The 15,264-nt window shown below is 37.1% G+C and overlaps 1 protein-coding gene across 9 annotated transcripts in view; it reads right to left on the bottom strand.

Annotated features, from left to right (window-relative positions):
• frmd4a (FERM domain containing 4A) overlaps positions 1-15,264 on the bottom strand; it is a 612,278-nt gene that overhangs the window by 95,923 nt on the left and 501,091 nt on the right. For all 9 annotated transcript variants that reach the window (XM_039761499.1, XM_039761500.1, XM_039761497.1 and 6 more), the window contains exons 3-4: positions 4,890-4,984; positions 1,386-1,478 (exon numbers count right to left, since the gene is read on the bottom strand). In XM_039761499.1, the coding sequence (XP_039617433.1) occupies positions 1,386-1,478; positions 4,890-4,984 (188 nt within the window). The remainder of the gene's footprint in view (positions 1-1,385; positions 1,479-4,889; positions 4,985-15,264) is intronic.

Raw genomic sequence — 15,264 nt, 5'->3', positions numbered from 1 at the left:
AATGCCCACGTTTCTCCGCCCAATTTTGTTTAAACATATTTTTTGTGTTCCTTAACATAACACCTGTAACATTTTAACTTAATGCTTTATTTTGTACTTCTCAACCAACTTATGTGTGTAAAACCAACATTTTGGAACTCAACCTTTCTTCTTATTCCAAACACTTACAGTCCTGATTTCAGCAAGTACTTGTATTCTTGCTCTATTGCAGTAGGGTAAACTCTAAAAAAAATTTCCAGTGTTGGATCATAACAATTTGTTACTGTACATCCCAGCATTCAAGTAAAAGTCAATGCCAACCTCTAAGCCTACAGGATTCCAAGACAGTTACAAAAGCTAAAGTTCCTTGCATACCCCTCAATACGAAAATGCATTGCTCATTAAGCAAATGATCATTACACTTATATATAAAGTTACTACTTTATAAATAGTTATTTAAACATTTGCATTTCTTGGCCATGTTATATGTCTCAGATTACAGATTTATTGTATAAAATAAATTACGAGCTTGTAGTGTAAATTCCCAATAAGTTTTTGATTGTAGTCAGTCACTTTGATGATTAGAGGTACCATTACAACTGAAAGCAAATGCTTTACATGCAGAACTACTTTTTTTGGCCATTAAAAAAATATCCTTACGTATTGTTCACTTTTTCATCTTTTTACTTTGAGTCTGACCACTTCTTTTCAATATCGTTGGTGCCTACAGTTTAAAGCAGTGACTCTATCATTCATTGCACTCACCAGTGTCCACTAGCCCGAAGTCACCTTTTGCCAAACAACTGATCTTTTGGAAACAGAGCAGGGTATGGAGTCTTGTATTCTCAAAACCATTACAAATTTGTATTTCAGGCCAATTTTCAACTTCATAGGGTTTTTTTTTAATGCAGATCTTGTTAAATATAAACCAAAATTAGGTACGGAGTTCTATCAAGTATATAAAGCAGGCATTATTTGTCCAATTAACTGAAAAGAAAGCCTGCTGTCACCGAATGTCAGAACTGAGTTTGACAACACTTGTCTCAGGTGGTTAGCTTTTAAATATGAGACAATCCTTAATAAAAAAAGTGATGTGTAAAACTAGCAGATTTACTTCCTTTAATACCAAACAATGTGATTGTAGACAAAGCAATTCCAATTTCATCTACACACAAAGTACAGCAATTGATCTGATAAAACTGTAAATAATGTATTCCTAGGAGGTTGGCAGCAAGATTAATCATCCATTTAGCGGCACATACATCTGGATGAGATGCTGACATTTTACAGTGAGGTTCCAAATAACAGTTTGGTCTAGTAAAAGCTACAAATTACTTATCTGTATTTATGCAGGAAACACAAATGTTCAGAAGCTGCTATCATTAGGAAAATTAGAGGATACTAACCTCACACAGAAGTACAAAACTACTGGTCCTGACTTTTTAGGAAAATCATGTTCCAGTACTCTTCGGTCGAGCTGCAACCAACTGAAGTGACCACTGTAAAAGTTAAGAAACAAGAATGCTTACTATTCACAGCACTTTAAAAACGTTTGTTATAAAACATATTTTATAATTTATGTCAGACATAAAAACATACCCATTTTAAATAAAACAGAAGGTAATTTCATTTACTTATAAGAGTGTGTTGTGTCTAAACAGATGTGTAATACATTAACTGGAATATAGACCACCTTAGGTATAAACTTATGAGGGTAAATCCAAAAGTAAAGGCAATTTGAAGATTATGTGATAACAGCAACAGATAGAAACTTATGCAATACAACATGTTCATGATTGCTTATGGATAGTTTGAATACACACAGCCCAGCACTCTGCCATTAGTTCTAGTTGAATCCAAGATTAAATGAACATGGATGTCCTGCTGCGGAACAACATATTGTAGTGAAATTTCTTTGGGCGGAGGGAGTGAAAGCTGCTTAAATTTACCGCAGGATGTTGGCTCAGTATGAAAGTAAAAACAGGATAATTCAAAGCAAAGTTTATGAATAAGCAGAATGTTTTAAAGAACAAGTGTGTCCAAAAAAACACTATCTGGTTGACCATCAACATTGTACATACAAGCCCACATACACATACATTGTCTGCTGATGCTGGACATTTAGAAATCAGCCATGGATCTGCACATACCTTAATGCATAATGACCTGGAGCACCATAAAGTCTGTGCAAAATGGGTACCCAAATTGCTTAATGATCTGCACAAGCCAACTTCCTTCAGTGAATTTCATCAAGTTTTTATTTCCTCTGCCCAAAGAAATCGGACTGTGGCACAGTGTTAAGTGATTGAAGCTTGCACCGGAACATACATGTTGATTTAACCTTGGTTTCAACTTGACTAATGGCAAAGTGACATGCTGCACGTGTTCAAACTATCCATAAGCTGTTACAAATGTGTTGTATTGCGTTACTGCATAATTTTCAATTTGCCTTTACTTTTGATTTCCCCTTGTATATAAACTTTGTTATATAAAAGCTCAAAAGGATTGACAGAATAGCAAAACACATGATCAATTATAAGAAATGTATATCTAAAAATCAGATAGAAAGTGCTGGGATCTTGGTAACTTTATGGCTCGAATTAAAGGCACTTTCATTTGCAAGACAATACTTCTACTTCTTTCAAGCTCTTTTATTGAAGAAGCTAAACTTTTTCAGTTTAAGCAAACTGAAATTAAGAGACAACATGACAGAATTAATACAGTGGATCCCAGCTGCTACTTTACAAGGAGTTGCTCAAGAACAACACAGGGACACAGAAAGAACCTGGTTTAGAATAAACTACACACCAACATTAGGAAGGGTTTCTAGACAAAAAACAAAATCACACACGCATAGAATAAGTTACCAAGTAGTGTGGTATAGAGTAGCATTCTGTAGGCCTTTAAAAGTTAATCTAATGACACTTTGCAAGAATCAGGGAAACATAGACTGACAAGCCATGTTAGGCTGCATAGCCTGTTCTTCTTATAATTGCTCTAATTTTCAAATGGGGCATTGTTCTCCTACAATAAGGTAAACTTTTGTTGACAAGGCCTTTATAAATATAATGTTAAATATTTAATCTATTATTCACACAAACATCAAACATACTATAATGTAAAGAAAACTTAAAAATAAACACGCCAGAAAGTAAGTACTCTCCATGAAGTGTTTTTTATTTTTAACTATATTGTAGTCCATTGTGTAATTTACATAAACAGAAATGTAAATTTTGCATGTGGAAAATTAAGCGCTACATTTATCATTACCTCAAAAATCTCAAACTATAATCAGGTGCATGTGATAAGATCATCAGAAGAGAGGATCTTGAAAGAAAAATGTCTAATTTAAACCTCAGACATTTAGTTTGGTTTGCTCTTTGTTGTTAAGGTTTGTGTCATCACCATGCATAAATCAAAACACCCCTCTAAGTCTTCAGGAAGTAAATTATAGATGCCTATGTGTCTGAGAAAGAATTTAAAAAGATATCCAAAAAATTGGAAATTAACCATTCCACTGTCTGAAAGATCATATACAAATGGATAAGATTTAAAACATCAGCCAAATTGTCCAGGCCATCCTAGTATTTACAGCCTGGGAGGAGAGTGAAAGATGCTAAAAAAAAGTCTTCGAGAATCTCAAAATTTCATCATGGGACCTATAGACAACTCTTGCCACTGCTGGTGTCAAAGCGTACGAGTCTATCATTAGAAAGAAGTGACACAAGTAAGTATGTTGTCTGGTAAGAACATCTGGTCAAGACTAAAGTTTGCCCATGAACACCTAGACACAGACCCACACATCTTGGTTTTAGAACAAATCATAGCACAGAAACTGCACTTGTTAAAGTAGTAAATGATTTGCGAGTGAATGCAGACAGAGGCCATTTATCTGTTCTCATCCTCTTAGATCTTAGAGTGCTGCATTTGACACCATTGATCATAATATTCTTAGAAATCGCCTTAGTCAATGGGTGGGCCTCTCTGGCAGTGTCTTAAATTGGTTTGAATCCTACCTGCCAGGGAGAAAATATTTTGTTAGTTGTGGTAATTACAACTCAAAGACACAGGATATCCGATATGGTGTTCCACAAGGCTCTATCCTGGGTCCGCTGCTCTTCTCAATCTACATGCTTCCGTTAGGTCAGATTATCTCAGGGCACAACGTGAGCTACCACAGCTATGCTGATGACACACAGCTGTACTTATCAATAGCACCTGATGACCCCGATTCTCTTGATTCACTAACACAATGTCTGACTGGTGTCTCAGAATGGATGATTAGTAACTTTCTCAAGTTAAATAAAGAGAAAACTGAAATCTTAGTGATTAGCAAGAATGGATACAATGAGGCTATTAGAAATAAACTGGATACATTAGGATTAAAAGTCAAGACGGAAGTAAAAAGTTTAGGGGTAATTGTTGACTGTAATCTGAATTTTAAATCGCATATTAATCAGATCACTAGGACAGCATTTTTTCACTTAAGAAACATAGCTAAAGTTAGACCTCTTATATCACTGAAAGATGCTGAGAAATTAGTTCACGCATTTGTTTTCAAATATTTGAGGCTTTTTCTGCAAAACAGCCAAAACAAGCTACAACAGCCAAAAGTGTACTTACTCTTTCCTCAGATGGAAATGGCATAACTTTTCGTGTTTCAGTGAATAAATTATCGCAAGGTTAAATTGTCTCTTTTTTATTACATCACCTTCATCTAAAGGTGCTGTTTAAATTCAAGATGAAATCTTGATATGTCCACATGTGTTAAAACATGGAAAAACACTGCATGATATGTAGTTAGTTGTTCACATGATTATAGCTTTGGTTGGTTTTGGAGAGCTCTTTAAAGAAGTTTTTAAGGTACTTTAAACAAATCAAACTACAATGTTGTTTTAATTAATACTTACGTTTCATCTGTGTAAGAAATTCCAAAGTATTCCTTTTCTTTCAGGTTGAAGTGAGAAGCTACAAGATCCAAGAGATCTTTCGCCAGTAACTTTGGCTGCAAAAAACAAAGAAAAAAACACTGAAAAAAGGGAAAAAAACAGAAGCAATTTACATATTCTTGATACCAGACCTATTTGCTTCTCTAGGGAAACATATTTGAATTTTAAATGAAGACTGATAAATAAAACACAATGTTACATATACAATCTCCACACTGGATACTCTAAATGAGTCACTTAAGTTTCTTGTATCTTAAAAAAGAAATTATACTATAAGTAACTAATTGTAAACTGTCCTGGGCAGAAATGTCAAATAAACAATAATAAATAAAACAATATTTCAAATAAGATTGAAATTTATCAACTTTATCAGTTTACAAACTTGTATATCAGCAGTTTTTCCTCTGATATCAGTAAAAACAAATTTAGCTACCAATTTTAAAGGAGGTCTTTGAGATACAGAATCATGTTACATTCCTTAATAGGACTTCTGCTGATAATTAAACATAAAGATTAAGTAAAAGTTACATCTTAAAAAGCTTAAGTTACCCTTAAAGTATATTACAGAAATCCATACAAATAAGTTTATTTACGATGGGCTAATTAACATTAAAATAGCTGGCAAGCACTTTTCAACATTGTCTTAGCACTCTTTTAATACCCACTATTAGGTTGTGCTGAAATGCTTTCCCAAACAACTGCAGTTACATCTTTCAAAAACTGCTAGTAAAGAAGGGGAAGAAACAAAAAAAAAATCTATATTTTAAAACATGCCAATGATGTAATGTGCTATAAACCAGTGTTTCCCAACCTCGGTTCTGGGGGCACACTGTGGCTGCAGGTTTTTGTTCCAACTAGATTCCTAATCAGTAACAACTCCAGATAACAGTGATCTCATTTAATTAGCTGGTATTATTTTTCAGTTATTCTACATTCAGAAAAGCTAAGCAGCATATTTACATTTCTAAGACATTTTGAAATATTTCTGCTTTTGCTATAGATTTAAATGCTTAACTCTCTTTTGTTGATTTCATTACATTTTGCCCTTTCTCTGTGCAGTTTTTCCCCTTCGTTGTATCGGCAGAGCAGATACGCTGGCAAACAACACTGAATAATCAAATGCTGCAAGTACTTTAGCATCAGACCTACTAATTAATTAGTAAATAATGGATTGAAAAGTGGAATGAAAATGAAGATAAAAAATACTGTTAAATAGAAAAAAATACATTACTCCCATATAACTGCTAGGTACATGTTAACATTTATAATATATTTTATACACACACACACACACATATATATATACATACATACATATATATATATATATATATATATATATATATATATATATATATATATATATATACATACATATATATATATATATATATACACATACATATATATATATATACACATACATATATATATATAGTCACACACGCGCGCATGGGAGGCAGCTAAAGGGCTTGAATGAGGGCAATTCGACATCACACTGGGATGTGGGCAGAGTGCACCGATTCTTTTTCTTGCTCTGCTGCAGACCATTCATGGGAAATTCCACCTGGCCCTGTTGATGTCACTTCCAGGTCCGAACCTACAGATGAAGATCTTTCCGATCCCAGCCCCTATGACATTACATAATATCCTGACCTTTAAAAGCCTCCACCTTTCCCCTATTCCCTCAGTTCTGTTTTGGACTCCTGTGTGTGCATGTCAGTGCTATCATTTATTTGCAATTTGCAGCCAAGAAAATAACATATGGATGGCTACCCCAAACCTTACTATGGCTCTTTGTGGAGTTTGTGACAGTGGCGTAGTCAGCAGGATGAATAGATCCCAGAAGAGAAGGAGACAGGACCTGAAAGATACCCAGGTAGCAATGTACCGTGGCCGAGTTTCCAGGTGGGGAGGGCGTCGCATGATTCGAGGAGGCCCGGTACAGGCTCAGCTCCCAGTACACTTAACCATGCAAACTAAGCAGGGCAGGGAGTGTGTGAAAGTGACTCACAGGAATGGGCTGCTCTGGATAGGGGAGGTGAAAGGGGCTTATTATGCTCGCTTGGAGGAGAGTGTCCGTTTACCTGTGAAGGCAAAGCCCCGATTATCCACCTAGGGGTGCCCCAGACTGTAAGGTGAGTAAAGTAAGAAAGTGGAGGTTTGCGAAGAATGCGGTCATCCTTGTCAGTGGCCAGCACACTCATCAGTCCATACCACAGGGTCCTCACTTTGTTTTGGAAAATTACCTTTTGTATCGTGTAACAGAGCATGAAGGGGAGATGTGAGAAAGTTGCTGCTAATCCCGCGGACCTTCCGGCGGCAGGTCTGTGAGTTAGCACACACCCGCTTCCTAGGAGGCCATTTGGGCTCTGAAAAAACTCTGGATTGGATTAAGATTCTCTTTTATTGGCCGGGAACAAATGAGAAGGTTCATCGCTTTTGTACTTCCTGTCCGGAGTGTCAATTGCAACAAATTCCTAGGAAGGACCGTGCTCCTCTCATTCCCATCCCCTGAACTGATGTCCCTTTTCAAAGAACTGGGGTTGATTTAGTCGGACCCCTAGAACCCTCAACCCGAGGACACAAGTATATTTTAGTCCTCGTGGATTATGCTACCAAATACCCCGAAGCTGTTCCGTTGCGCTCAGCTACTTCTAAAGCCATCGCACAGGAACTGGTAGGGGTCTTTGCGCGAGTCAGCATCCCTAAGGAAGTCCTGACGGACCAAGGGACGCCTTTTACCTCAGAGGCATTCAAGGAAACGGCCAAGTTACTTAAGATAAAGCACTTAAAGACCGCTGTGTATCATCCTCAAACCGACGGTTTGGTAGAGAGATTCAATCAGACTCTCAAACAAATCATTCGTAAGGTGGCCAACAAGGATGGAAGAACTGGGATCAGCTCCTCCCTCTCGTCCTTTCTGCATATTGGGAAGTCCCACAAGCCTAAACGGGGTTCTCACCTTTTTGAATTATTATATCAATGACAATGCCAAGGGCATATTGGATATTTTAAAAGAAGAATGGGAAGAAGAGGCTCTTCCCTCTACAAATATATCAGAATATATGGCGCAGTTACGCGATAGATTTGGTAAAATTTGGCCCTTCCTTAAAACTCAAAAGGAAGAGGCGCAAGCAATGCAGGTCCGATATTATGATTGAGGCACGTCTCTCCGGGAGTTTCACCTGGGAGATCGAGTCATGGTTTTGGTACCTACCTTCCACTCTAAGTTACTAACTCACTGGCAAGGTCCATACGAAGTTAAGGAGAGGAAAGGACTCCGACTATTTGGTGAAACAACCCAATCGTCGGCCGAGGGAGCAGGTTTATCATGTAAATCTGCTGAAACCGTTGAAGGACAGGGATCCTGATCCCTCCTCTGGTCAACCCCGCTCACTCTTTGCTCACGTGAATAACCTTAACTTCGGTGCGGATTTGAGCCCCAGACAACCACAGAAGCTGGAAACAGTTATCCTGTCCGTCCTATATATATTCATGGCATTCGTAGTCTGAATCACAATCTGATTGTATGGGTTGTTACCTACCAGGTAATGCTTGTGGTTGGTCTGCAAGTCGGCAAACATCTGTGATTCAGACTACGAATGCCATGAATATAATTACCCCGATCTACATGCCGTCAAATAAATGAACCACACGCTGTGGCGCAACGTAAAGAAGCTTCTCCCCTGACGCTGACGTCCGAGGTTCGATCCCTGAGAGTTGGTGCAGTGAGTGTGTATGCCTGATGAGCCCAGAATTAGGGCGAAACACGTACTGCGTACTCTTTGCATTATTTGACAGTAAACTATTCAACCATTCTATGATCTGCTTCTCGCAACTGAAAGAGGGCACCGTGGTGGATGTTTGTCGACTTGCAGACCAACCACAAAGTGTTACCTGGTAGGTAACCACACATACAATCAGACTGTGATTCAGACTATGAATGCCATGAAGGCAATTACCCTAATCTACATGCTGTCAAATAAACGAACCACACGCCATGGCGCAATATAAAAAGGCTTCACCTCTGACGCAGACATCCAAGGTTCGATCCCCGAGAGGGGGTGCAGTGAGTGTGTACGCCTGATGAGCCACGAAACACGTGTTACATACTCTTTTCATTATTTGACAGTAAACTATATATATATATATATATATATATATATATATATAAAACTAAATTATTATATAATATAAATAAATATATATAGTCGTTTTATCCAACGCAGCTATATACAAAAAATTAGCAGTGTTGGTCAAGTGGTTAGCGTGTTGGATTGGTTCAAGACCAATGTGGTCAAATTAATTTAAAAAACAATTTTGATTAAGTGATTCTGAAGTTTTGTCAAATTACTTCAATATAATATTTAAGCAGCACTGGTCACATGCTTAGCGTGTTGGACTTTCAATCAAATTTATTTATTTATTTTTTTTAATTTTTACCCATTTTTCATCATTTATATACAAATTTGATGAAATACTCTCTTCAAAGATTTGGCAATATTGAGTGGATAAAGTGTTGGGCTTTTCTAAGAAAGATTGAAGGTTCGATTCTGAAAAAGACAAATGCACATTTCCAGTACTTCATGGGTGTAAAGTTTCACCATGGTTAGGATTTTCTGAAATAAGAAATGACCATGAATGAATAATAGGTTGACTCAACTCCATCACTAATGTCATTTCTGTCAAATCACTTTCCCACCCAAGTCAAGGTTTCTGTAACATGCTGAGGACTGTGTGGCATTAGGGTAGCTAAAAATATACATATAAAATACACTGTGTGCACAATTATTAGGCAAGTGAGTATTTTGACCATATCATCATTTTTAATGCGTATATTCCAACTCCAAGCTGTATTAACTTGAATGCTTATTGGATTTAAGCACGTCAGGTGATGTGTATTTGTGTAATGAGGGAGGGTGTGGCCTAAGGAGATCAACACCCTATATCAAGGTGTGCAGAATTATTAGGCAGCTAGTTTTCCTCAGGCAAAATGGGCCAAAAAAGAGATTTAACTGACTCTGAAAAGTCAAAAATTGTAAAAAGTCTTTCAGAGGGATGCAGCACTTTTGGAATTGCTAAGATATTGGTGTGTGATCACAGAACCATCAAACATTTTGTTGCAAATAGTCAACAGGGTCACAAGAAACGTGTTGAGAACAAAAGACGCAAATTAGCTGCCAAAGATTTGAGAAGAATCAAACGTGAAGCTACCAGGAACCCATTATCCTCCAGTACTTTCATATTCCAGAGCTGCAACCTACCTGGAGTGCCCAGAAGTACAAGGTGTTCAGTGCTCAAAGACATGGCCAAGGTAAGGAGGGCTGAAACCCAACCACCACTGAACAAGAAACATAAGTTGAAACGCCAAAACTGGGCCAAGAAATATCTGAAGACAGATTTTTTTCAAAGGTTTTATGGACCGATGAGATGAGAGTGACTCTTGATGGACCAGATGGATGGACCTGTGGATCAGTAATGGGCACAGAGCTCCACTCCAACGTGGAGGTGGGGTACTGGTATGAGCTGGTATTTTTAAAGATGAGCTAGTTGGACCTTTTGCATTGAAGATGAACTCAAAATCAACTCCCAAACCTACTGCCAGTTTTTCGAAGACACTTTCTTCAAACAGTGATACAGGAAAAAGACCATGATTTTTATGCAGGCCAATGCTCCATCACTTGCATCGAAGTTCTCCACTGCATGGCCAGCCAGTAAAGGCCTTAAAGATGAAGGAATAATGACATGGCCCCCCTTCCTCATCTGACCTAAACCCTATCGAGAACTTGTGGGCACTTCTTAAACGCTAGATTTACGGGGGAGAAAAACAATACACCTCTCTGAAGAGTGTCTGGGAGGCTGTAGTCACTGCTCCACAAAAAGCTGATCGTCAACAGATCAAGAAACTGACAGACTCCATGAATGGAAAGGCTTATGACTGTTATTGGAAAGAAGGGTGGCTATATTGGTCATTGATTGATTGATTTATTTTTTTTGAAATGTCAGAGATGTTTATTTGTAAATTTTGAGGTGTTTGTTTATTATTCTCACTATAACAGATGAAAATAAACAAGTGAGATGGGAACATTTTCATTTTTCCTTTAGTTGCATAATAAATCTGCACACTAATAGTTGCCTAATAATTGTGTGCACATATGTATTCCCCTGATGATGTTCACACTCACATTTCCGTTGTGAAACATTCAGGTTTCAGGTTTATTAACATTTTGGATTGACTGATAGCACTGTGTTTGTTCCATATTAAAATTAATCCTCAAAAATACAACTTGCCTAATAATTCTACACTCCCTGTAAAAGATTAAGTGACATATTTTATTCAAAAATGCACTAAAAAGTAAAAAATGTATTTTCCTGTACTAAGACTTTGTTAGTCATATGTGACTAAAAATAAAATCGTGGGACATTCAAAAAAATGAGTTTAATTTAATTAAAATGCACTGATTCCTTAAATGGAAATTCCTTAAAAAAAAAAACACTCTTACGATCTGAAAATGTTTCCAGTTATAACCATTATCCTACATACTTTAATGAACTTTAATGTAATTTTCTTTCCATAGTTAAGCTGGTTAGAAATTTCACTTTATCGAATCTATGCATTTTAATTAAATTAAATTAATTTTAAATGGGCACCCCACGATTTTATTTTTAGTCATATATGACCAAGAAAATCTTAGTAGAAAGAAAACAAAATCTTTTTAGTGCATTCTTGAATAAAATCATGTCATTTAATTTTTTTTTTTTATTATTTTTTTTTTTATTTTGGCCTTGTGTGTTATGTTATGGATTCAAAACCCATTACACCTTCAGGAATCTTTACTTCAAATATAAATGAGATGGCAATCACAGTCATGGTCCTACTATTCACAAGCTTACTGAAAAAAATTGGAGGAGTGAGCAATTAAATTCAATGTTAAAGAACTACAAACCTGTCCCTGTCACCAGTCCATCTCCAAGTTATTCCTTACTGACTTATTGCTACTGAACAACAACATTCAATAGGGAGTCTGTGGGAGGATGGTTCAAAATTGCAGTAAATGATTCTTGTAAACAATGAAGATGTTAATGCTGAGAAATTGCATCACGATTGTTTTGGGTGTACATGCCAGATAAACACCCCAGGCCAGCTACAGAAAAAAATAATAGGTTTATAAAAAAAAAAAAAAATCTGTTTTAATGTGCTTTTACTTGGCACACATACGGTGTTGCACAAATGCTTAGTTTTATCCGACGCATAAAGACCCATTTATAAATCCTGTACCACAATAGGACTGTGGTAATGACGAAATTACTTTGCACATCCAGCTCCTCTGAAAACAGCAGAAGAGATTTGCATTTACCACTTGAGAGAAGCTAGCCCATTACAACACCATTTATTGCTTATGTGGTGCAGCTGACAGACTGCTTTGTTTATGCGAATACACAGTAGTAAATACAGCTGGGCTTGAAACAATGGTTGCTGTAATTCATAACAAACAATTTAACTTGTTAGTTCAATTGCACTGTTATAATGGTTCACTGTATAACTGAATGAAGGGTGGCTATTACAGTACATCTGCATGGCCAATATACATGTCTCAGTATTATGAAAAGAATGATATAATTTGTCTTTTTAACAACCATATTTAGGGGCTAATTGTATAATAATACAGTGATAACAATAATAAAACGTCATGTTCTTATATATAAAGAACAAAAAGAATAAAAAAGGGTGAAACATTAAATATGAACTAAAATAGGGATTTAGTTTAGTAAAACCATAATTTGAAAGAAAGAAACTTCTGAACAGTCCTTATTCCACGTAAACAAGTGCTCCAACCCAAAAAACAAAACAAAAAAAAACAGTTGTCACCAAACTGTACTGAATAATTGCACCACAATATAACACAAGAATGACAGGCACAGTTTTTAAAGAGGAAAATATGTAAAACAATGGACTCAGCATTGCCAAAAAAACAACCAGGACTATATCTATTCTACTGACCCGAAAAGATCAAAAGATAAAAGTATTAATTGATTTCTAAATTAATATCAAAAACTGAAAAACAAAAAGGTACTACAGATTTAGGTCATTAGCTAAAGCAAAGAATGAGAATGATTTACTTTGGATGGATACCGAATATGCTGGCAAACACAGTAAAGATGCTTTAAATACAATACTTAAAGGAAAATGGCAAAAGGGAAATATTAAAAGTATCACGTTGGTTAAAATGTAGTAAAGTTTGGTTAATTAATGCAACCTAAAAATACAGTAGCTGCAGCCGGACACAATGGTATTTATACTAATAAAAGGCAAAGCCCTCACTAACTGACTGACTGACTCATCACTAATTCTCCAACTTCCCGTGTAGGTAGAAGGCTGAAATTCCCTACAGCTTACTTAAGCAGGTTTCATTTCGAAATTCTATGCGTAACGGTCATAACTGAATCCTACTTGCATACATATATACGGCCATAGCCTGCAGCTCGGTCGCCATGTGAGGCAGAGTTGCGTCCCCCATCACCACGCCTCCCATGTAGTTGGCCGTCTGCCTATATTGCATCCCCATACCCACGCCTCCCATGTAATTGAGTGCCTGCCCATATAAAGCCGTCCATCAGCAGCAATCCAATAGACACGCTGCCGCTACGAGGCTTTTGTCATCCCTAAGACGAATATGATATTCGTGAGATACAAGTTTAATGAGAAGACGCAGGGTATAAACGAGACTTTTGATCACTTTGCAACAGAGTTAAAATTGCTGGGGAAGGACTGTGCTTATGCAAACGAAGATGAGATGGTCTGAGATAGAATAGTGTTTGGCACAAACTCAGCAAAAGTGTGAGAGAAACGTTTAAGTGCCGGGTCTGAGCTAACATTAAATAAAGCAGTGGACATCGCAAGATCGCACGAGATAGCACAAGCACAGCTGAGAACCTTCGATGCATGTACTCCGAGCGGCTCACGTGAGCTGACTGTGAACGCAGTACGCAGACAAAAAGCAAGAGCGCTGAACAAAAAACGCATTACACAATTGAGAAGGCAGCAAAAGAATATGAAGCGAGTGACGCATACAAGCATATTCATAAGTGCAGCTACTACAGAAACAAAGCACACAGTGGAAAAAGTCAATGTCCAGCTAAAGGAAGACAGTGTACAAAATGTGGTAAATTGAACCACTTCGCTAAAGTTTGCAGGACTCGGAAAGGTAAACCCATGCATGCAGTTTGTGATGTCTTAAATAAAGAGGAAGACGAACAGTTTATTTAAAGGAACAACCCTCTGAAGCTGAACAAGTCTTTGTAGACATATCAGTAGGAAAGCAAGGTGTAAAACTTAAGTTTAAATTAAGTTCACAGACACGCTGCCACTAAATATTCGCAAGCAAATCCACAACTTAATACCGGGAATGCCTGTTAAACATCTTAGATTCACGAGTACCGATTTGGGTAGTGAACACTTCGATGAATGAAACCTGTTATTTTTACAACATTTGACAAACACGGAATGTAAGTTGAACACAACACATTCTCCAAATACGAACCTGATTGAAAGAAATAATGATAATCAAATCCTTGATGACAGCAACACTCGTAACAGTCACATAACAATTACATTGACAATCATGTTACGTTATTTTTAAAATGTTTCCTTTTCTTTTTCATAACTTCTTTAACAAACTACTTCTCCGCTGCGAAGCGCAGGTATTTTGCTAGTTAATTAAAAAAGAAATTTCAAGAGAAATCCCTAATGCTGTGAATGCAAGGGTTTTATGTTTCAGAACGTTGCATACAGTATATCACTGTAGCTAGTGGTAAAAGCCTGCAGTGGGATGGCACCCTGCCTGGGGTTTGTTTCCTGCCTTGCGCCCTGTGTTGGCTGGGATTGGCTCCGGCAGAACCCCTGTAGTTAGGATAGCGGGTTGGATAATGGATGGATGGATAGTGGTAAGGGCTAATGTTTAGAGCATGTGGGGAAGCTTATAGGTCTCTACTGCACTTTAAAAACATCACAACAACACATATAAAAATCATTATGTAATCTTTGCTTTTCCATATGCCCAGACCTTATGATTTCAGTACAGGACAATGATTGTGACGATGGCTAGATGGAAGCTCTTGTATCTATCAACAAGAACTTGGAAAACTTCAGTGGAAAAATACCAGGACAGAAAGAGTGTATTATGCAACAGTCTGTCACTCTCCGATTGCTGGGTAAACTAATAGCACACATTATTAGCAGGCATTATGATGTCTACAACTGAACTTGTGGCATAGATCCATGCCTCTGTACTTGTCAGACTCAGGCAAACCTGACTGTCAATGATTAAAGCTA

This window comes from Polypterus senegalus, chromosome 8 (genome assembly GCF_016835505.1).
Source record: "Polypterus senegalus isolate Bchr_013 chromosome 8, ASM1683550v1, whole genome shotgun sequence".
Lineage (NCBI taxonomy): Eukaryota > Metazoa > Chordata > Cladistia > Polypteriformes > Polypteridae > Polypterus > Polypterus senegalus.
The sequence above is the reverse complement of the archived record's forward strand: the minus strand, read 5'-3'. Positions and strand labels throughout refer to the sequence as shown.